Here is a 22,558-nt window from a genome sequence, read left to right as displayed (position 1 = left end):
TTATAGGCCAAATGGCACCAGGCCCCAGTAAAGTTAATGTTTTTAATATCTAATGCTGGGGTTTCAAGTCCAAAGATTAGGAATTGGGAAGGGACGATGTACAATAAGTGAAGCACAGTGGAAACCAAAAGCTCCAAACGAAGTGAACCCAATGTCAGCTCTTGTTTTCTGTCTTCAGATGAGTGACTTGCAGAAGCAGCAGGCGCCCTTGGTCAGCTGACCCAGGAATCAGAGACTTGAAGGAGAATCGGGAAAACACAGAGTCCCTGTAGGCGTAGCTGCTACTCTATGTCAGTGAGGTAAGTCAGCAGATCAACAAAGTGTGTGGGTGACAGATCTCTTCTTGGAGCTTGTAAATGTCAAATTTTGTATTGCTGCTATTTTTCTTCCAATCTTTAAATCTCAGGCAAAAATGTCTGTTGTAGCCCATCCTTATTCAAAACATATGTGAAAGAGAATTTGAAAAATGCACTTCATGCTAGCTAAGTAGCATTTTGCAAAGCTACAAGCTATGTACCAGCAAATCTGAAATATATACTTAAGAGAATACATACATGTATTTACCAAAAGAAACACACTAAAATCCAAAAGTAGATGTTAATTTTTTGTATCTGGTATCTTTTACCCAATATTGTCTTTAAGAATCATCCATATTTTTGCATGTATGCAGTTTATCCTTTGTCAATAATATCGTGTAAATAAAGTATAATTAGTTTACTTATTTTATTGTTGATATATATTTGAATTATTCCCGTTTGGGCCTGGCTTAGTTAGGATTTTACTGCTGTGAACAGACACTATGATCAAGGCAACTCTTATAAGGACAACATTTAATTGGGGCTGGCTTCCAGGTTCAGAGATTCAGTCCATTATTATCAAGGCAGGAGCATGGCAGTGTCCAGACAGGCATGGTACAGGAGGAGCTGAGGTTCTATATCTTCATCTGAAGGCCACTAGAAGACTGATTTCCAGGCATCTAGGACAGGGTCTTAAAGTCTATGCCACAGTGACATACCTACTCCAACTAGGCCATAGCTTCTCCAACCTTCAAATAGTGCCACTCCCTGGGCCAAGCATATACAAACCACCAAAGGGCCCATCACAAATGCTTTGATACACACATACACACACACACACACACACACACACACACAAACACACACACACACACACACACACACGGAACCATTTGTGTGTGTACTTGTGCACGAGAGAAATAATGTAATATTTTCAGCATCTATCAAAAACATTTTTATTTTTGTGTATGTGCATGGGCTTGTCTGTATGTGTACCATGTGTGTGTAGAGTCCAAGGAGACTAGAAGAGGGCATCAGATCTCCTGGAGTTGAAATTACAGGCAGTTGTGACGGGGTGTTGGGAACCAAATCCTGTTTTGTTTGTTTCTGATACAGGGTTTCTCTGTGTAATAGCCCTGGCTGTACTTGTAGACCAGGCTGGCCTCTAACTCTCAGAGATTCACCTGTCTCTGCCTCCAGAGTTCTGAGATTAAAGGTGTGAGCCATCAGGCTCAAACCCTGGTCTTAAGAGCAGCAAATGTTCTTAACTACTAAGTATTTCTCTAGCTTCCAAGCATCTATCAACTTCATTACATATTATTAGTTTTCCAAGGAGATTTATTATAGTTTTTTTTTTTTAATTTAATAACATTCAGAATATTCTGGAGCTGGAGGTGGAGTTTTCCTAACCTTCAGTTGCTCATTCCTTTTCATATACTGGCCTCAACTCTAGAGAGCCTGGTGTTCTGGCTTTGGATAATAAGGCCGTGGGCACAGGAAGCTTCTTACAGGCCTGGGCACTTCTGATGTTGCCATACCTTCTTGGTGCACAGGCCCACTGAGGAAAAATGAAACAGCCATATAACTTCTATTTTGGTGTTCTGTTGGCACTCAAAGCCTTACTTTCTCCAAGAAGCTTTCCAGAACCAATTGTGGCTTTTCCTGGAGACATGTAGCATGCTCTAGTACAGGAAGCTCCATATCACAGGTCTTCTCAGGTACTCAAGATGCTCAGAGTCTAGGAACATGAGGAGTGTTGGCAAGATCAGGAAACCACAGTTCTTTTTGTGTGGTGGTCTGAGAGTGAGCTGTGGGTGTCTTGCACTGGGAGCAGCCTAGCACAGTAACTTACTTATCTTACATATTCAGAAAATTCATCAAAAGGAGTTAAAAATTAGAAAATTGCCTCATTTAAACTGTTAGCAATTACTCTGTGTTCAACAGAGCTCACCAAGAGATGGGTTTCAAGTGAAAAGCGGCAAGAGACAAAAGGAATCTTGAAACCGAAAGTCAGCACACACCCAGGCAGTAAAATAAACACGAGAAATGGGCATCAGAGGGGATTATGGTAGACTGATGTTCCAAACAGGCAGAGGCTGCTACCCCAAAACCCGTGGTTCCTGTTTGGAATGTAAACATGAGTCTGTGTTGTTAGATCTGACATTTCAAAAGAATGCTGGAAATGGGAATCCTTTGTGAAGAAGTAGGATGAGGTGATGGGAAGAAAATTCTTTATAAAAGCCTCCGGAGGCTATACATCTGCAGGTTACTTGTGCCTGGCTGATGGCCTTCAGGATACTTTGGACCCCATAGTCTACTGAAGTGGGAAAAAACAGATATGGAACACACGACAGGGCTTATGGAAAGGTGGGAGTAGGGGTTGAGTAGGCTAGGATTAGAATGAAAAGTTCTCAATCTCCGCGCTGGAGGACAGAATTTTCTCAACAGTAGGGAGCGCACGTACCATCCAAAACATTGATAAAAGTTTGAAGACAGCAGGGAAGCACTGGGCCCTCTAAAGTAACGCTATGAAAACAAAAGCTCAGAAAGACTAATTTGTTAACAGCGTGCGGACAGATCTGAGTCAGATTAAGGGCCATGAGGACACAGAAGACCTTGAGGACTCTTGAAAGACAGCGACCACATTCTATCTGAAAAACAAGCAAGCTCTCGGTGGTCCAAGGCCTGTCTCTGCTAGTTAAGTTGGAAGGATCGGGAACCCGTGTGTTCTGGACTGCACTTTAAGCCACTTGTCCTAGTCAGTGTATACAAGGGTAGACAGAGATAGTCGCACACCGACAGGTGGGCCTGTGGCAAAAATCCAAAATCCTTAGCGAGTGCTCTATGTAGACGCCCACACCCTATCGGGTGGGTCGAGACGCATCCCGCTGCCATGGCGACCGCCTCCTTGGAGACCAAGAGCAGAAGCTCCTGTCCCCGGGGGCGCCCGCGTACGCTCCCTCCCCCCCTTCCCACGCCGCGTGCCTTCTTTGTTCTTATGCTTAACTGGAATAGGGAATGGGTGGGAAGGGAAGACCGAAACCCAGATTCAGTCCAGTAGGAAAGATGACTGCTTAGCTCCTAGACAATACTGCCCGGGATCGGAAGCCTCGTGGGGAAAGGTCGCTCTGGTCCACTCCAGCAGCGACTCCCTTTTAGCTCTCTGCCCGCTTCACTGCCAGAGCTCGTGCTGCTGGGGTGACGTCGATTCGTGGGGCTCAGCCTCCGCGCGCACGTGATATGGAATTTCGTCGTTAATTGGTGGATCTCAGAAACAGCGCATTGGTCCCAAGTGCCCTAGCCCCGCCTCTCCTCTCCCCTCAAGCCAATGAAGGAGGAGAGGGCGTGGCGCGAGGCTGCTGCGGCGCGGGGCTCTTCCTCGCGCTGTCGAGCCCGCTCTGCTGCTGCCGCCGCCTCCGCGGTCGTTCCTGCCCGCCTGGCCGCGGGGCTCGCCTGCAAGGTGAGGTGGGCCCTCCCGGCTCCGTCTAGTGCAACAGAGCCGGCTTCTGGATCTGAGATCCTCCACTGTGCTGGAGCTGGACGCGCTGCTTTCTAGCCTGGGGAACTCTGTAGAAGCGGGATGGGGTGGGGGATGTGGGGTCCTGGGTACAAGTGACGGTTAGCCAGGAGGGTACAAGTGACACCTGAGGGTGGGGGCATAAATGTGGCTGATGTCCCGTTCCCACCTGGTCCTCGTGGCTTTCTATATGACCTTGGAAGAGTAGCCTCTGAGCCTCCGGTGCCCGGGCACGATCATGGGGAGGATGTTGATGTTGGGAGTGTCAGCTCCGGAGACTCCTGCGTCAGCCTGGCGAGCACAGAGAGCGCAGGGCATTATCTCAGATGGACAGAGCCGCGGCCTTGCTCTTGCTGTGGGTACATCTGAGGCCCGTTCCACTGGTCTTGTCTCCTGAGAAATCAATAATAGTGGGGTGGGGAGTGCCACACCCACAGCGATGGCGGTAGGAAAGGCCAGAAGGCCAGTGCCAGAGCCTCCCCAGTGTCTAGCAGAAATGGTCTGATTTAGGTTCTGGACCAGTGCTCCTGTTAGTAAACAGGGCTCCGTTGGACAGCTTGAGTCTTTCTTCTTTAATCTTGTTGGTGGGATGTGAAGACAGGGCATTGCTCTGCATGAAGGAGCGTGCCAGGGTGGGGTAGGGTGGGGTGGGGTGGGTGGGTGGTGGGTAGGAGAGAGATCTGGAGCAGCTGTCACCTGTGTCTCTGCTTCTTGAGTGGAAGAGTCAATCTAGAGGCCAGAAGAATCCAGGCACCCTCCTTTGGCCGAGGTCAGTGGGGATGTGGGAAGTGGATGCTTGGCAGAGGAGAGCCACAGATGTTGGTAGACTGGAGGGGTAACACCCTTTTCACAGGTCAACCTTTCCCTCTACTGTTTGTGAGAGTAAACACCCATACCGTTTATTGGCTTTGGGGAAGGGGGCTTCCGAAGATAGGTCAAGGCTGAGTAGATGGAAGATTGCTTCTACAGGTGACCTCGATGTGGCCCTCCCTATCTGAGACTTCAGTGGGTGTTCTTTGAGCTTTAGGGGGAGGTTGAACAAGTGCTTTTGCTGGGCTGAGTGATTGAGCTGTGACTTGGCCCCTGGATGGGTGTAGGAGAGGGAGGTGGTAGGAAGAATTGAAAGTTGTTTTCTGCGCTGACATAGAAAAAGGCTTCTATTAGGTTGGGAATGGTGGGTTGAAGAATGATTGAGAAGAGATGCTAAAAGGTTTGGGGATGTGCACCCAGCCACACAGCACAGCCCGAGCTGAAATTGGCTTTGTGATACCTTGGGGCTTAAAGGCTGCCTCTGGGAAGAGGTAGATAATCAGAAGGGAGAGTGTCACAATTCAAGAGTTCCATTTTGCCAGGAATAGACCATCTTTGGCTCTTAGCTTGGAGCTTGAGTGCTAGAACAGGGTAGCCTGGACTGGTTAGGGGCAAGGCCTTATGCCGCTGAGGACTCTGGGCTGTTCTGTAACCATCCAGCTGTTTACCCACATGCTGATTCCTTGGAAAGGTAGCCTCAAAGCTTTCCCCTGCCCACATTTTTGTTACTCCAGTTTCCCTAAGAGCATCTGAAAGCCCAAGAGCCCTCGGTGTTCTCCATCCTGCAGTTGTCCAGGATCTCACTTGACTTATATATGTGTTTTGGTTTTTTTTTTTTTACTTACTAATTATTTAGAGATATTGTCTCAGATAGTTCACACTGTCCTTACAATCGCTATGTAGCCAGGGATGAACTCCTGATCTGATCCTCCTGCCTCTACTAACCAAGTCTGCCTGCTGCCATACCCAGTTTTCTCTCCTCTCACTCCTGATTTGTTGATGGCCATCTAAGGACAGGAGCATCATCTTCTTTGCCAGATGAGGGCCCTAAAGTAGAAAAGGCGCCACAGCAGCCTCCTCCATAGTCTTCCTGGAGCCTGGCTGCCCTGGAATGGAAGAAAGGAAGAAGGACAGGGGAGAGGCCTCCTTAATCTCTTAGCTAGTTTCTGAGAAGCTGAACTCCCCGAGGGCTCCTCCAGGAGTGACCAGAAGTGCTTTTTTCTGGTGCCGTTCTTCCAGTGGAACTGCCTTTGCTCTAGGAAGCAATTCCTTGGAGCTTTGTTTCTGTAGTGGTTAAGGGTTGAGGTAGAGTCGATGGTGCCGGCATTTTCACAGAGGCACAGCTACACCAAGCCCTGAGAAGAACAGGCCACTGCTCACTCTATTGGAGAAATGAAATGGCTCATCCTCACTGCCAGCAAGGGTATGGTCTGAATTTGATTGGCTGCTGGCCCCCCACCCCCTGGAGTGAGAAGGATTCTGTGTGGTTTAGGTGACAGTGGGAACTTGGCTAGCACAGGTGCAGGCTGGAGGCATGGCCAGGCTAAATGTTGTGCTGTGGCCTAGCAGTTCCCTGCGGACAGGACTACAGCGGGAGAGGCCCAGTGGCCTCTTTTCCTTCTAATGAGGAATTTGTGTGGATGAGTGTAGCTCCCAAGGGGCAGCCGCTGGCAGGCTGTCTGTTGTGGAAGGAGGTTTGGTTTTTCCAGGTTCTCGTGGGTCCCCGAAGTTACTTGCCTTACCATTCTTAGGGGTTACAGGCAGTTCCTGCATGATGGCTTGCCTTCAAATTCTGGCCTCTGTAGGAAATGGAGGTCTTGCTTTCAGCAGCTCGTTCATCTTGGGGTGGGCATGGGCAGGAACCAACTGATTGTCATAACCCTCTAGACGGAGAGTGGAAGGGAACCTCAGTTGGGAGGAGGTTGCCTTCCAGAGCAGGAATTGGCTAAGAGATGAGGGGGAAAAGTTCCTGAGAGTCACCGACCCTGAGCACACTGTATCTAGCCCAGTTGGGCTTGCCTCAGGATGTCATTCATTAATTCAATTAACAAATGTAAACTGAATCCGTCTTCCTCTCCAGTGCTCTGGATGGATGCTGGGGACATTTGGCAAAGCCATAGTCACTGCCCTTAATGACAGGAAAGATTAGAATAAGTTATTATTACAGAGTGAGAGAGGACATGGCTGGGCCTTCCCTGGGATTGGGGTGGAGTGTGAGCTGCTTTCCTAAAAAGATGCTGGGGCTGGAGCAGAGCTTAGCTTAGGTGTAGTTCTGGCTGAGGGCCTGGAGAAAGGTAGACTGGGACTGCTCCAGGTCGGACTATTTTGTTAAAAGGGCTCAGGGGAGTCTTTGCTCACTACTGGTCATCCATATCTCTAAGAAGTGTCTGGAGATAATGGAAAAACCTTACAGACACTGGCCTGTGGCTGTCCCATGGCTGTAGCAGTGTGTCTGGAACACACTGCAAGGAAAAAGACCAGCCACCCTGGTCACTTGTCACAGCCTGGAACCTGATTAGGAAGTGGCTAGAATGTTTTCTAAGGCTAGGTTCCCTGGAGGCAAGCTGACCATAAGCCACCCTCGCCAGATGTGAGTAGGGCAGAGCTTGCTGCTCTTCATTCCAGGGACTGTGAACGAGCTTCTGTTAGGGTGTTGATGGTGCATGTTCCAGTTCTGGCTGCTTCTGCATCCCAGAGTCTAGAGTCTTGGAATTCCATGCATCTCTCCAGGCTTCTTTCTACCAGGGCTATCCTGGGACCCAAGCTCTGAACACCCTAACCACAGGGGGGGGGGGGGTCTGGGAGGACTTGTCTGGTAACAGGCAGTAGGGAAGAAAGAAAGTCCCAGGGGTTCCCAGGACTGCTCTGTTCTCAGGGGACCCTGAGTTTATGCCCTGGACAGGCCCAGCCACTGACTATAAATGCTACCCTGTAGCTACTCTTCAATCTCTGAATTATGCAAGGTCACTCCTGGGTCACTCATCTCTAAACACTTCAGTGGGTTTCTCTGAAAAAACATGGACATGCATATATAGTACAATTCCATTATCTCACTGAATAAAATCAGTTTTTCAGACTGGCTTCAAACTTTTTGTATAACTGAGGAGGTCAGAAGGGCTTCAGTCCCTGATTTTAAGCTGCTGTGTGAATGCTGGGAGCTGAGCCTGGGTTCTTGGTAAGAGCAACAAGTGTTCTTAACCATTGTTCCAGCCTTTCTTAATATATTTGAGTTAAACTGATTTGCACAGTGCTGTGGCATTGCCACATGCTAAGCAGGCACTCGACTGTTGAGCTCCATTTCCAGTTTTCCAAATGTTAGTCTCTCTGTTTTTCTTAATAGTGTCTCACTCTATAGACCAGGCTGGTCTCAGACTCAGAGAGCCACAGGCCTCTGCATTCCAAGTACTAAGTAAGATTAAAGCCTGAAGAGGTTTTCAGATCCCTGGGGTTGGAGTAACTTATTGGCAGTTGTGAGCTGTCTGACATGGGTTCTAGGACTCAAGACTCCAGTCCTCTGCGAGAGCAGTACATGTAACCACTGAGCCATTCAGCCCTTCAAATGATTTGTCTTTTTTAAGAAAAAAAGTTATTTAAAGAAAAGTTATTATTTATTTTATGTATATGAGTACATCATTACTCTCTTCAGACACACCAGAAAAGGGCATCAGATCCCAATACAGATTTTTGTGAGCCACCATGTGGTTGCTGGGAATTGAACTCAGGACCTCTGGAAGAGCAGTCAGTGCTCTTAACCACTGAGCCATCTCTCCAGCCCCAAACATCTTGTTCTAATAGAGAGTTAGAAACCCCTACCACCATTTCTTGTAGATGAGGTGAAAGGGTCTGCTTTCTTGTGGGATTTTATCTGCCTTCTTGGTGCCTTATGTGTTATCTAAAGCAGGTTGGTAGAACTGTGCAGGCTATGTCACAGCTATTCAAAGTAGTATTGTTTCAGTGCAAAAGCTGTCACAAATGACACACAAATAAGTAAAAGGAATTGTGACCCAATGAACTTTTATTTGCAAACAAACAATCAGGCTGTGGCCCAATTCCATATCTGGAACACTCTGTGACATCCCTTTCATTTAGAAACAGGTCAGTTGTCCTGCGGCATAGCCTGCCTTCTGGATGGTCTCATTGCGTGCGCACAGTTATTTAATTTGTTCCACAGTCCTGTGTGTTTGGTTAAGTTGGGTGTAGAGGCTCAGTTAGGTCTAGCCTAAGCATCTTCATCAGTCATCCTTTGCCAGAGATGCTGTGACTTCATGCAGGCTGTCTCATTTTAGGGGACATAGCTGTGTTGTCCCACAGTAAGTGAGGGGAGATATTATTTCTCCCCATTGCAGTCTGTCTCATTCTCCCTTTAGGTCACCAGATCATCTGTCAGTGCCAATTGGGCATCTCTCATGGGTCAGAAGCATCCTGAGAGTCCTTGCCTCTGGCGTTTGTTTCTTTAGGAGCACAGAATGACTTGGCATTTGATCCTTTGGTATTAGCAGGTATGAAGATGGCAGCTCACATACAAGGTATAGGCTGAGTTATTCCCCTTTAATCGCCCAATTCCATGGCAGACAGTTGAGGCATTGCTGTCCTCAGTGGTACCTGAGGTTAGGGTTTGTTTTGCTTGCTTCCCACCTTTTCTGCAATCTGTACATGTGCTGGTTTTGTTTATTCCATCTCTTCCATCAGGTGCTCTCACTATTTTTTTGATGCTTAAATGGGTTCTACCCTACCCATCAGAAGCTTCCTAAGAATGCCTCATGGTTGTTCTTTCTGATTTTGTTACATGAATGTATGTATGTATGTCTGTATGTATGTATACTTGCACATGCACTAGCTAGCATATGTATGAAGGTCAGAGGAGAGTTGCAGGATTTGTTTCTCTTCCGCTATGTGGGTCCCTCAGATTAAATTCAGGTCATCATGCTTGGCAACAAGTGCCTTTTACTTGCTGATCAGTCTCAGCTTCTTACAGTTACTTCTGCACTGAGGCAGCCCTTGGGTTGTTGAGCCAGAGGCCTCTGTGACTCAGGTTAGGATCTAAACAGCAGGTTTAGACAGAGGGCCACTTTCTCCAGAGGACTCTGTACGTGGCCCTGACTGACTGCCAGAATGTGAATATGAAATCTTAGGAGGTTGTCTCTTATTCTTACCCACTTGTAACCATACTGTTGATTGACCTGTATCTACTTGAACTGCGTATATGACCTGAATAATATAGTCCTTGGGCCTGCTCTTTGGGGTCAGCAATGCCAGAAATAGCCTCTAAAAATTGCCAGTAAAAAAAGAAAGCCCCCTTTCTTTTTAACTTGTCTTTCCTGCCAGTCTTAGGTAGCTGGACATATGAGTCCTATGTTGGCACTTTGGCAACTGAAGCTAGCTTGGTGAGGCTTAGGTCAGTAGGGTATCAGGCAGAGCTGGGCTGAAGGTGTGTGTGTGTGTGTGTGTGTGTGTGTGTGTGTGTGTGTGTGTGTATACTAGAAGGGTCAGACAGATGTCCCTGTGTCTTCTGAAAGCAATAAGGGTTTTCCAAAGGGAACACTGCCCCATCCCCACCAGCCACGGGTGGTCTTGACTCCTATTTCCTTATTCTTCATCCTTCAGGTTCCTATCACTGTCTCTGGAGCATGGCAGACTGCTGAGCTTGAGTGGCAGTGTCAAGTAGGAGCTGTGTGTCTTGCCCAGTGGCAGGGAGGGTGTCCATGGCTGCAGCTAACAGAGGTGAGTGCTGTAAGCCTGTAAGTTTGCATGAGCCTCAGAGTGGCCCCTGGTGGATGGAGTATTGTTACATATTGGGCTTGTTTCAGCCTTGAATGTGATGCCTGTGTTCAGAGTATGCCAAGCTTGTGCTGGTCCAGGATCACCCAAGCCCCAGAAGGGAGCCCTGCTTGCTCCTTGGTTTGCTATTCTATGGCGATGTATGCTTTTGTGTCCACATATGTCAGTCCTTCTGTTCCACTGGTCGCAGTGTTAAAGGACATGAGGGCTGGGCTGGTTGAACATCAGACACCTGGGCATGAATCTGGAAGACTTTAGCTAAAGGAAACTGGGTAAGATTTGAGAATCAGGTTGAAAGGGGCTTACCAGGGACTGTAGCTATGAATGTTTGGCAGGGCGTCTGCTGAATATCCAAGAACCTAGGCCAGTGCCAGTCCAGGCCCTCCCACCAAAATGACTCTGGATCAGACTCTTGGGAGGCCTAAGACCTTGCTGGAGGGTCACAGAGGACTGGGGTCATATACCCTTGGTTTCCCATAGGCTGAATGTTTCCCATAGGCTCTTGGCTATCTCCCAGCCATGTAGTGTGTTTTAATCCCTGCCCTTTCTGGCCTTAGAACTTGGAACACATCAGAGTGATAGCTAATAACCCTCACAGACCCTGGTCTACACTAGTAGAGGAGGAAACAGTGTGGGGGTAGACTGGAATGCTGCTCAGCCTCTGCAGTGCTAGGACCACTGATCTGGACTGGCAGCTGAAGCCTCTTCTAGGAGGCCAAGTGTTTTGTTGTTGTTGTTGTTTTTTTTTCTTTCTCAAAAGTGTAGTTTTTAACAGGTTCCATTGTAAGTAGATTCACTAGAGTCCATTCTTATCACTGTGCCCCAGGTTGTTTGGAGTTATCAGGAGTCACAGGCTGGGCCTGTCTGCTTCACTAACAAACCAGGAAGGGAAGGTGTTATTTGGGATGGGAGATGGTTCAGCAGTCCTCTTGTAGAGGACCTGGGTTAAGTCTCCAGCACTCACAGCAGGTAGCCCGGAGCCACCTGCAAATCCAGTTCCTTCAAGTTTGTTGCCTTTGTTGTTGCTGTCTCCCCCATTCCCCAGACAGGGTTTTACTATATGGTGCCATCTGCCTTTGAACTCACAGAGATTCACCTGCCTCTGCCTCCCAGGCTAGGATTAAAAGTGTGTGTCATGCCTAGCAGATCCAATGCTTTTTTGTTTGACACATTGTTCACATAAACTCAGACAGACAGACAGACAGACAACACAAACACAAATAAATAAATAAATAAATAAATAAATAAATAAATAAATAATCTTAAAACCAAATAGATGGCAGGGATGGAGAGCTTGGCACTGTGGACAGTCCTGCTCTGCACTGAGTGGTGGTAGACACGGTGCCAGCCTCTTCCCTCCAAGTGAGGGGGTCCTATCAGCTACCTCCTGAGTCTTTCTCACATGTGTGCTGGGAAGGGCACATTTGTGGGAAGACTACACAGGTAGGTGTCTCTGTGTGGGTGGGGTGCACAAGCCTCAAGATTAACAGTGTCTACTGTTACTGACAGTGTATTCTGGGTGAGCATGGGGTGGAAACAAGGAGATGTGGTTTCTTGGTGGTGAGGGAGTCCAGCAGCCCCTGGAGCCTTCTCCTCCTCTTCCTAGGCAGTAAGCCCAGAGTCCGAAGTATCCGCTTTGCAGCAGGCCATGATGCAGAAGGCTCCCAGGGCCACGTCCACTTTGATGAAAAGCTGCATGACTCGGTGGTCATGGTTACTCAGGAGGGTGACAACAGCTTCCTAGTCAAGGTAAGTGAGCTCCTTCCTACCACCAGCCTCACTCCTCCTTCTCTTTCCTGGCTTCTAGAAGCTGTCCTATCCATCTAACCCTTCCCCAGCTGAGGTCACAGGCACAACCTTGCCTCTCCCTGAGCCTTGGTTTCTTCATCTGTGAAATGGGAGGTAAGGAACTCAGTAAGTGATTTAAACAAATGCCATAGACCAGGACCATAGAAGGGTGGTTGGAGGCTGTGGTGTCATGGGCCTGGATCAGGCCTAGGCATGCTGTCCTGGTGTTGTGGCCTTGGGCAGTTTGTCCCCCATTTATCTCCTCCCTCCTTTTGACTCCACATACTTCCTATATTTATTTGTTTTGTTGGAGCATGCATCCCACAGTCACATGTGGAGGTCAGAGGACAGCTTGCATGAGTCTGGTCTCTCTTCCACTTTGTGGGTTCCAAGGATCAAACTCTGGTCCTCAGGGGTTCCAAGGATCAAACTCTGGTCCTCAGGCTTGGCTGCAGAGTCTTTACTTGCTGAGCCATCTCACCAGCCAGCTAGTCATCCCATCATACTTCACACACCCAGCAGCATGGATGCTGTTAGGTTCCATACCCACTTAGAAGGGACAGGAAGGAAGTTTTGGAGGGATAGGTTAGGAGATATAGGAATTGAGACCTTCAGATTGGTCAGTGAGACAGGGTCCCAGAGTTGAGCAGAAGTGCCCTGGGGTGAAGGCCTGCTGCCCTTCTCACAAGGGCCCCAGGTTTGTATTATTTTCTGTTCAACTCTAACGTCTTCATTCTCTCTCCTGCAGCTAATGGCTCCCAGGGAAATAAACACAATCAAGGCACTAAAAAATTTGTCAGGAAAGTTAAAGGCAGTCACATGGCCCAGAATTGACCATGGTGACTATGTTAGTGTACTTTTTTTTTCAAAACTTTGTTTCCAAAAGCTAGTATTGTTGGTAGTAGAGTTTGTTTGTTTGTGGTTTTTGCAGAGGTTTTTTTCTGTGTAGCTCTGACTGGTCTGGAACTTGCTTTGTAGACCAGGCTGGCTTGGAACCTCAAGAGAGATCTACCTTCCCCTGCATCCTGAGTGCTGGGGTAAAAGGTGTGTGCCACCACACCCAGCTGACATGTTTTTTTGCTTGCTTCTGTTTGCAAACTGTTCCTTGTCTGCCAGAAAATAATTTTCAATGAGATTTCACCCCCATCTGGTATTTGGCATATGTCATGGCTGCTTCTGTGTTCTGGTTGTTTCCATTCCTTTTATAAATTAGGGTGCTGATAAGCACTGTCCTCCACATCTCTGAGTATTTCCCTGGCAAGTGCCACAGTGTTGCAAGTACAGCCAGAAGGTCTTTGAAATGTCTTTTAAAATTATTGCCCTGTGTGTACACAACGCTGCATGTGCCATAGTGTGCATGTGGAGGCCAGGGAACAACTTTTTGGAATCAGGACTTCACATCGGATTGATCTCATGTCCAAAGCCTGTGTGTGTGTGTGTGTGTGTGTGTGTGTGTGTGTGTGTGTGTGTGTGTGTCAAGTTCCTTTATCCATTGAGTCATCTTACCAACCCCTAGAAAGCCTTTGTTAAAAAGCTCTTCTTTCCTTCCCACCTACCTACCTATCTAATGTATTGAGACAGGGTTTCTCTGTGTAGCCCTGGCTGACCTGGAACTCCCTCTATAGACCAGGCTGGCCTCGGACTCAGAGATCCACCTGCCTCTGCCTCCAGAGTCCTGGGATTAAAGGCGTGCGCCACCACTGCCCAGCCTTTTTACGCTTACTTATTTTACCATGGAAGTTGAGGACAACTTGCAAGAGTCAGTTCCCCCTTCTACTATGTAGGTTCTGGGGACAAGATTTAGGTTGTCAGGTCAGTGGCAAGCACTGATTCACCCACTGTGCCAGCTCATTAGACCTGAGAATTCTTTGAGGGCCATTGGCATGGCTTAGCTGGTAAAGGAACTTGACCAGCCTGGCTACTTAAATTTGGTCCCAGAACCTACTTGGTGGAAGGATCGAGCCAGCACCAGCAACTTAGCTTCTGACCTCCATGGCACTGTAGCATGTGTTAAGCCCTCTTACCAATAAATGAAAAAGCAATCCAAAATTTTAAAGTGTGTGTGTGTGTGTGTGTGTGTGTGTGTGTGTGTGTGTGTGTGTGTGTTTCTTGAGACAGGGTCTCCTGTACTCCAGGCTGTCCTTGAATTGGCTGTGTAGCCAAGGATGACCTTGGACCTCTGATCCTTCTGCCCCTACCTCCAGAGTGCTGGGATTACAGGTGTGCCCCACCAGGCCTGATTTGATTTGGTGATGGGGATCAAATCCAGGGCCACACATGCTGGACAGGCACTCTACCAGCTGAGCTATGTCTCCAGCTCTTTGTTTGGAGAGTGTAGCAGGGCTGGCCTAAGACTCACTGGGTAGCTCACACTGCTCTTAAACTTGCAGCAGCCCTACTGCCTTGCTCTCAGGGCTGGAATAGATGAGAGCCACCCTGCCTGGCTCAGAAAGCTTTCAGAAGGCCACTCTTCTCAGAGGCATTTCAGTTTATGACCCTTCACACCAAAAAGTTCTCAAGGCCCCTGTCCCAGAGGGACAGCATTGGTTTGCCAGGCAGTGTATCTGGGCAACAGAAATTGCTTGGCCCATGAGCAGAGGTCACTGATGACATGGCACCGCTGAGTGTGCAGGTAGGCATACATGTATCACCATGTGTCGGCAGACAGGATCACAGGTTTTGTGGTTAATATTCGGCATTTGACTTGCTGTGGGCTCCCACAGCTGGTTTAGTGGGGTTTTGTTCATGTTGTTGTTTGTTTGTTTGGTTGGTTGGATCTTGTGTTCACACATGTTGAATACATGGTCTACCAAACCCTAGTGTCTAGTTCTCCAGTTCTGTTTTCTCTCCCATGCTATCAAGTAATGAAGTCACCAGCCTTCCTTCCTGGGCTGCTTGATCTGGATAGGTGCTGTAGTGAAGCTTCCCCTCCCTGGCTGTGTCTGGTTTCTTACTGAGTACCACACAAGGCAGGAGTGACCAGGAGGTCTAGGGAGGACTTTTCTTTAGTTCACAATGTGACCTTTAGACAGTCACTTCCTGTCTTCCATATTCTTATTTGTAAAGCTGAGGCCTGTGGAGTCTCTGAGACAGATGCTGGGCATGACCCTTCATACCAAAAAGTTCCCAAGGCCCCTGTCCCACAGGGACAGCATTGGTTGCCAGGCAATATATCTGGACAACAGAAATTGCTTGTGCCATGAGCCTTAAGGGAAAGGAACTGTTAAAAGGCCTGGAACAGCTGGAGAGTAACAAGCATTGGGCGTAGGGAAGCAGATGCTGGGGCCCACCAGGAGCCCAGGCGGCATACCCTCTTGCCCTAGGAGAAGCCACAGTGAAGGTGCTTCCCCTTCTCCCTTGTTGCTGTAGGTTGGCTTCCTGAAGATCCTGCACAGGTATGAGATTACCTTCACTCTGCCTCCAGTGCGCAGACTGAGCAAGGACATCCATGAGGCCCCTGTCCACAGCTTGCACCTCAAGCTTCTCAGCGTCACACCCATCCCTGAGGGTAGGTCCCCTTCTGGGCTGCTAGAGGCCACCCTCATTATCTATGAGGGCCTGCTGTGAGTAGGAGTGAGAAGTAGGAGTTTCTTTGCCCTTTCCCTCGCTAGGGTGACCAGGCAGCTCAGCAGAAGGCAGGGGCATGGCACCTCCTTGAGCTTCCAGTATGGGAGCAGTTTCAGCCCCAGGCCTCCATTTTTGGACAGAGAAGTCAATTCCATTAACATACGCTGCGGGTTTGCATACCTGTTCACTGTCTGATGGTACTTTCAGTGGAGAGGTCCCAGGGATGGGAGCCACTGAGGACCTGCCTTTGACCTCCAGCCTCCCTGTCATCTTCCTGGATAAAAAGGCAGAGCTGTAGGAACTTTGGGTGGCTAATGTCTAGAACCCACTAGTTCCATCCAGGCATTGGGTTCTAGGCTGCTTCTCCAGCTGGCTTCTGGTGCTGACCTACTCCTGATCACCAGCCTGACAGAGACTAGGGTGTCAGTTTCAGGGTACGATGCCAAGTACTGGCTTCAGTTCTACGTCCCCACTACTGCTTCTTAACCACCTGCCTTTCAGTGGAAGTCCCTTCCTCTTGCCACCCCATCTGTTCAAAGCCCACTCTGACAGCTCTCCCTGATCTCCATCACCTTTCTGCCATTTTGTGTGATATTAGTGGGACCTTAGAAGGATGAATGGGACCCTATCTTCCTCCTTTTGAGTCACACTGAGTTCTCAGGTTAGAGGCACATTGGCCTTATTTGAAAGTTTCTTAAGTCCGGTACCAGTTCTGTGGGGTGGCTCTCTGAAGGGACCATCTGGGCTTCTTTCTGGAAGAGACTCAGCAGGGGTTACTGGGTGGGGACTGAGTGCTGGGGACAATATAGAGGAGCTGCGGGAGGTACTGACTGCCTGTCCATCTCTGTCCTCCAGCAGGTTACAGCATCAAGTGTGAGTACTCGGCACACAAAGAAGGTGTCCTCAAAGAGGAGATGCTCCTGGCCTGCGAGGGTGACATAGGCACCTGTGTGCGTGTGACGGTGCAGGCACGGGTCATGGGTAAGTTAGAGTTAGGGAGGGTCTGGTTGGAGGAGGGAGACAGACTGGCTTCAAGAGATTCTTGAAGCTGGCAGAGTCTTTCCCCGAATCCCCAGCTAATGCCAGGGAGAGGTCCCTGTGGAATAAACCTTGTGTGGTGCCAGTGCACAGCCAGCACACTCTAACTTGTGCCTACCTTGCAGACCGGCACCACGGTACACCCATGCTGCTGGATGGTGTCAAGTGTGTGGGCGCCGAGCTGGAGTATGACTCGGAACAGAGCGACTGGCACGGCTTCGACTGAGGCCTGGGGCCGTGCCTGCCTGCCTGCCTGCCTGCCTGAGCCCCTGAGCCTTAAACTCCATTTGCTCCCCGACATGCTGCGTGATGGTGTGGCTTCCTCACCTCTCCCCTGGTGGGCATGGCAGGGCTAGACCTTGCTCCTGCCTCCCACCTTTGCCTTCATTCCTACCACCACCCTGCCTCTCCACAGTCTCCTCCCCCACTTCCTCCTCTCCCATGTGCCTGAGTCTCCTGACCGAAAAAATGGGTTGAGCCCCGAGGAGGCTATCTGAGAGGAGGGACCTGGGGTGGGATTTACCTCTTCCACCCCAAGCCATAGGGGCTCTAGCTAGGGATTGGGAGAGGACCGAGTGGCTGTCTGTGTGACATTGATGCCCCATTGCTGCTGCTATTGTCGTCTCCCCTCTCCACCTCTGCTGCCCTCATCTTCCTTCCCCACTGCCGTTCGTGTGGTGAGGAGGGACAGTTCCTAGCTCCTACCCCTCAGGTCTGTGGTACTTGGTTTTTAAATGACTGGTTGGGATAGAGACCTCAATAAATAAAAACTCCAGTAGATTTCAGAGGTCAGCGGGGGCTTTTTGTTCTCTGGGTTGGAAGACTACCCTGTCCTTGATAGATAGGCCAATGGGACCAGGCGGAAGGCACTGCACCGTACTGTGCCACCTGCACCATGAAGACACGGATGCCTTTTGGGTCTTGGGACAAAGTGCTTGAGTGGGCAAGTGTCTAGGACATAAAGCAGTCTTCAGGAACTCAGGGATGCCGGATAGGGAGAGAGCAGCAGCTCCTTGCCATGCTCTTGATCTATGCAGCTGACAACTGTCTTCTAGTATTCATACACTGCTCCCATGTAGGGGGGTCCCTACTCTGTGGTTCTAGAAGGCTGTTCTTTTCTTGACTTGGCATACTTTATTTTCACCTTAGGGTAACACTTGGAGAAACTGACTGACTTCCTAATGGTATACTATACTGATATGTAGCAGAGCTGGAACACCCCCCTACCCCTTGCCACAGTGAACTCTGTTCTCCTGTGGCTGGGTTGGGGGCAAATGGGCCATTTATAGCTTTCCTGTAGGTCCTTGGAGCATGCTGTGTCCACATCTCCTCCAAACTGCTTTCACTGTGGCAGTGCAGCCTCCTCACCTGTCAGCCACTGCAACTATTAACAGTCACACATCCAGGAAGGTGCTGTCACACCTGTCCCTCTAGCACGGGCCTAACATCCCTCCCCACTCCCCCCTGCATGAGATTGCTCTCAAGCTTCCTGTGGCTTGAACTCAACAGTTAGTGAACTCTAACCTTCAGTGCCAGTTCTGCACCTCCTATGGCTCCTCAGCAGCTTCCCCTAACCTCAAGTTCAGGCCAGTGTTTAGTCCTCTGTTGCAGTCTTTCTTAGTGGTCACACACTGACCAAGCCAGGCTCATCCTCTAAGCAAACTTCTTAGAAGTCTCTTATACCGCCTTGCCTCTTGTGGTAAGGGGACTTCTAGTGTTCCAGTCAGCAGATCAAGACACAGCCCTAAAGCGAGTCTCCATGTGTTCTTACCACGAGAAAGGGGCGCTGCTGTGAAAACTAGCATGTTCTTGTGTCCCCACCAAAGAGTGCACCCTCAGTTGGAAAGAAAATCGATGGCTGCCCGCACAGAGCGATTGGTGCTGACATCCACAGCGGTGACCTTAATCTCAGTATCGCCAAATTGCATGGCAGCACGGATCTCCCGGCGGCTAGGGGATGTGCCTGTGTTTTCCGGGCAGCCTTCAGGCTCAAGCTCCAGGCTGAGTGCACCACACTTGCGCACACCAGGGTCAGTGATGAAGCGCGCATCCTCCGCTGCACAGCAGTACAGATTGATGAGCACACGCCGCTGGCCCGGGCGCGCAGGACAGTAGCTGCGCCTCACCTCCTCTCCTAGGGCCACCGACTGCTCTGCTGCTACGAAGCGCTCAAAGACATCGGTGCACCAGCGGCGCCCATCCCGAACGAGCAGCTTCTCTGGTGGGTGGTGGCCAGGCACAAAACGATTGAGCACGCCCACACCATAAGTGAGTGGGGAGCGGCGCACTCGCACCACACCGGGTGCCTGGCCGAAGAGCACTGCTCCTTTGAGGATGGTGAGGCCCACATCGTGAGGGACCACAACGCGCAGGCCACGAGTTCCCAGCGCTTCCTGAACCGCATGCTGCAGCACCGCTGACTCAGCAAAGCCGCCCACCAGGAATAGCAACTTCACACCCTGCACCTCAGGCTTAGCCAGCAGCATCTCTGCAGGGCAGGGGCAGGTTTGGGATGGGGTTCAGTAAGAGAGGGAAGGAGACAGTCACTAAGACCCACCATTTCACCTTAAGTGGCGCTTCTGCTGACCCCACTAGTACTCTTTGGTTTGGTTTTTCAAGACAGGGTTTCTTTGTGTAACAGAGCCCTGGCTGTCCTGGAACTCGCTTTATAGACCTGGTTGGCCTCAAACTCACAGAGACCCACCCACCTGCCTCTGCCTCCTGAGAGCTGGTATCAAAGACATGTGCCACCATGCCTGGCCCCACTGGTATTCTTTTTTTTTTTTTTTTTTTTTTCCCGAGACAGGGTTTCTCTGTGTAGCCCTGGCTGGCTTGGAACTCACTCTGTAGACCAGGCTGGCCTTGAACTCAGAAATCCACCTGCCTCTGCCTCCCAAGTGCTGGGATTAAAGGTGTGCCCCACCATTGCCCCTCCCCCCTCGTATTCTTAAAGCATCTAAAACCTAGGTATCAAATAGAAAGCTCTTTCACTGAGCGTTTCTGACACTCATCAGTGGTCCTGACAGCACCCAACACCCTACTCCTTTGCTACGTCTTCATCCTATGAAGGGTGAGAAATCAGGAATGTATTCACGCTGTTCAGGACACTGCCCACTCTACACACTGTCAGCTCATTTACTCCCATTTACAAAATGGGAAAATGGAGGCACCGGTCCACCTGGCAGGACTAATCACCATATGTTGTTTGCTCCAGATACTATAGACGATTCTGGGTTTCATCCTAGGATAAGGATGTATGGTGGTTTCCAGGCATAGATGAGAGAATTTTTTTTCCCCCGAACCTAAAGTTGGTGATGAATGGGGCTTCATGCACTCACCTATGTGTTGGATGATCCCACTGACTGTGGGCTGAAACAGCTCATTCATAGCCTCACAGGACATCCGGAGCATCCCCTGTGAGGACCACTTTACGAAGTTCACACTGTGGGTGGTGAAGGAGACACAGGTTTGCCCAGCTGTTTGCTGCCCCTTCTAGTCAGGGGTTCTTGTTCCCTCCCATACCTCCATGGACATTCTGTTGGGAATGCCCAACAGGAAATGCAGGTGTAATCACATGGTGTATAAAGAGTAGACACTTGCTCTTCTCCTCAACCCCACTCTGCTGGCTGCTTGGCTCTTGCGTGAGATGGCAGAGCAACTTACCCTTACTTCAGAATAGAGGAGCCAAGAACATTGAGTAATGGGGCTGGGACAGAGAGAAGATAAAATTTGCAGCCTCATCCCTTATGACAGCACTTTGGGCTGCTAATTCCTGACTGCTGGTGCACCTGCCCCACCACCCAGTATTCACACCCCTCCACCTGTCACTGGCTGTTTGTCATGGTGTATGTGTGTGGAATTAACCAGGCCGCTCTCTGTGCCCTGGGGCCCACGACTCTCCCTTTCAAGAGCAGGCCACATTAGCAAACGCTGCCTGAGCCTTCTTGACCCTGGGCCCACCTGCTCCTGCGCAGGGCGGTCTCCACATTGTGGCCTCGTTGCTTGCGGTAGAAGTCAATGAAAGAGAAGGGAAGCGAAATGTTGAGCGCCCCTGCCCGGTGCGGGCCTGCTGTGCGTTTGCGGGCCTCAAAGGCAATGGTTAGATCCACCCAAGCTGCTGGCCGTTGCCTTTTGAATTTGGCGATGAAGTCCTCCCCGAATATACGGCAGAGCAGCTGCTCAAAGGCCAAGTCCACGCCTACTGCGCCATAAGGGCCTCCTGCAGCAGGGTAGGAGAAGAGGGTGTCATTATCAGATCGGCCACCAGGGGACCTGTGCGAGCTGGGCGGCAAGGGTACTCGCTGGTCTACTTGCCAGAAGCCTTGTAGAGCTCCTTGAGGGTTCCATGAGGCTGCTCCAGCTGGTGTACCGTCAGGTCCACAGTGCCACCCCCACAGTCTGCCACCATGTAGCGGTCTCCTGAACCGGTCAATACAGATAAACATTAAGGGCCTGACCTACAGAATCGACTAGCCTGGGCCCTTAGGGGCTCACAGAGACTGAACCACCAACCAGGGAGCATGCATGGAACTAGGCCCTCTACACATATGTACCAGTTGTATATAGCTTGGTCTTCCTGGGGGACTCTAACGGGGAGCAGTTCCCTGCCTTAGGACCCCACCCCCTACTGAGATACCTATCTAGCCTCAATACTGCAACTGGATATGCCAAGGCTGATTGATATCCATGGGAGGCCTCCCCTTTTCTGAAGAGAAAGAGGAAGAATGGATGAGGGGGAGTGGAGGTGGGCGCATTGGGAGGAGAGGAGGAGCTTCAGTAGGGATGTAAAGTAAATAATTTAAAAAATTTAAGAGCCTGTCTCTCACCTTCAGTCTTACACTGCTTCCACCCTAGCATCCAGCCCTGCTTCAGGCTCCAAGCTCAGCTTTGGGGGACAGTGTGAAAGGGGGAGGGAGCTGAAGGGCTTCATCTCACGCTACCAAATAAGGATTCAGAGTGTGCAAGGGGGATGACTTGAGGCCTGAACATGGGACTGAATCTTCTGAAGGAATGAGTTAGGGGTGCAGCTGTGAGTAGGATGGGGTCCAGCTGACTGAGGGAAGAGGGAAGCTTCACAAATGTACCCTTGCCCCACCCCCGCAGGTTCTTTGCAGGGCCTGAGGTGTTCCTTCACACCCTGCTGCCTCACCTTCCTGCATCTCTGCCCACAGTTCTCCCACACCGGACTCCACCAGGAATGTTCGGCTGTGGCGAGACCTACGCAGCTGCTCCCGGGCTGGGGTTGGACACAGCAGGAAAGTGAGGTTAGGAGCTCCCAGTCTCAGCCCCTGTCCTTACCAAGGCTGTCCAGAGCACTGAACAAGAGTGATCCCAAACCCCAGGCACTAGAAGCAGCTAGAAGCATTTCCGTGACCCAGAGAGAGTAGAGCTTGGTACAGTCAGGCCCAAGAGACCTTGAAGAATCTGGGTGGTAGGTGTCTCCAAGTGTCCCGGGGAAGTTCGGGACTTGGGGCCTCTCCCTGCCAGGGCGATCACATTTAGGAGGAAGACTAAAGCTGACTACAGTTGTTCTTGGCCGCAGTGCCTGGGTCTGGCTGCCAGAGCTTAGGCCGCTGAGGGTCAGGGTGGGGCAGGGCTGATGTGTGGGGTAAAGCCTCTGAAGAGGAGGCTGGGCCAGCCTGCACCCTTGTTAGTGTCCATTGAGCACCTGCCCCCAAGGCAGTTTGTGTCTCCCTGACCCTCAGACTCTTGCTTCCCTGGTCAAAGGTGAGATTGTCCTTAACCTAAGGTCTGGGAGCCAGGT

At 50.1% G+C, this 22,558-nt stretch overlaps 2 protein-coding genes across 6 annotated transcripts in view; one reads left to right on the top strand and one right to left on the bottom strand.

Annotated features, from left to right (window-relative positions):
* The first annotated feature begins 74 nt into the window (after positions 1-74).
* Positions 75-17,579, top strand: Adissp (adipose secreted signaling protein). 4 transcript variants are annotated; one of them, XM_076929777.1, is made up of 6 exons: positions 75-299; positions 10,228-10,344; positions 12,008-12,150; positions 15,559-15,697; positions 16,615-16,737; positions 16,920-17,579. In XM_076929777.1, the coding sequence occupies exons 2-6, from the start codon at positions 10,326-10,328 to the stop codon at positions 17,018-17,020; spliced, it is 525 nt and encodes a 174-aa protein (XP_076785892.1). In that variant the 5' UTR covers positions 75-299; positions 10,228-10,325; the 3' UTR covers positions 17,021-17,579. The 4 variants fall into 4 exon arrangements, with proteins under 4 accessions (XP_076785892.1, XP_076785891.1, XP_034351733.1 ...); XM_076929776.1 differs by having other exon boundaries at positions 16,612-16,737; XM_034495842.2 differs by lacking the exon at positions 75-299 and adding an exon at positions 3,601-3,756 and having other exon boundaries at positions 16,612-16,737.
* Positions 17,575-22,558, bottom strand: part of Hspa12b (heat shock protein family A (Hsp70) member 12B) — an 18,446-nt gene continuing 13,462 nt past the window's right edge. For both annotated transcript variants that reach the window (XM_034495845.2, XM_076929775.1), the window contains exons 9-13: positions 21,944-22,030; positions 21,109-21,213; positions 20,755-21,013; positions 20,133-20,236; positions 17,575-19,282 (exon numbers count right to left, since the gene is read on the bottom strand). In XM_034495845.2, coding sequence (XP_034351736.1) covers positions 18,630-19,282; positions 20,133-20,236; positions 20,755-21,013; positions 21,109-21,213; positions 21,944-22,030 — 1,208 coding nt within the window. In that variant the 3' untranslated portion in view covers positions 17,575-18,629. The remainder of the gene's footprint in view (positions 19,283-20,132; positions 20,237-20,754; positions 21,014-21,108; positions 21,214-21,943; positions 22,031-22,558) is intronic.

Source organism: Arvicanthis niloticus, chromosome 2, assembly GCF_011762505.2.
Source record: "Arvicanthis niloticus isolate mArvNil1 chromosome 2, mArvNil1.pat.X, whole genome shotgun sequence".
Classification (NCBI taxonomy): Eukaryota; Metazoa; Chordata; class Mammalia; order Rodentia; family Muridae; genus Arvicanthis; species Arvicanthis niloticus.
This window is presented reverse-complemented; position numbering and strand designations above follow the sequence as displayed.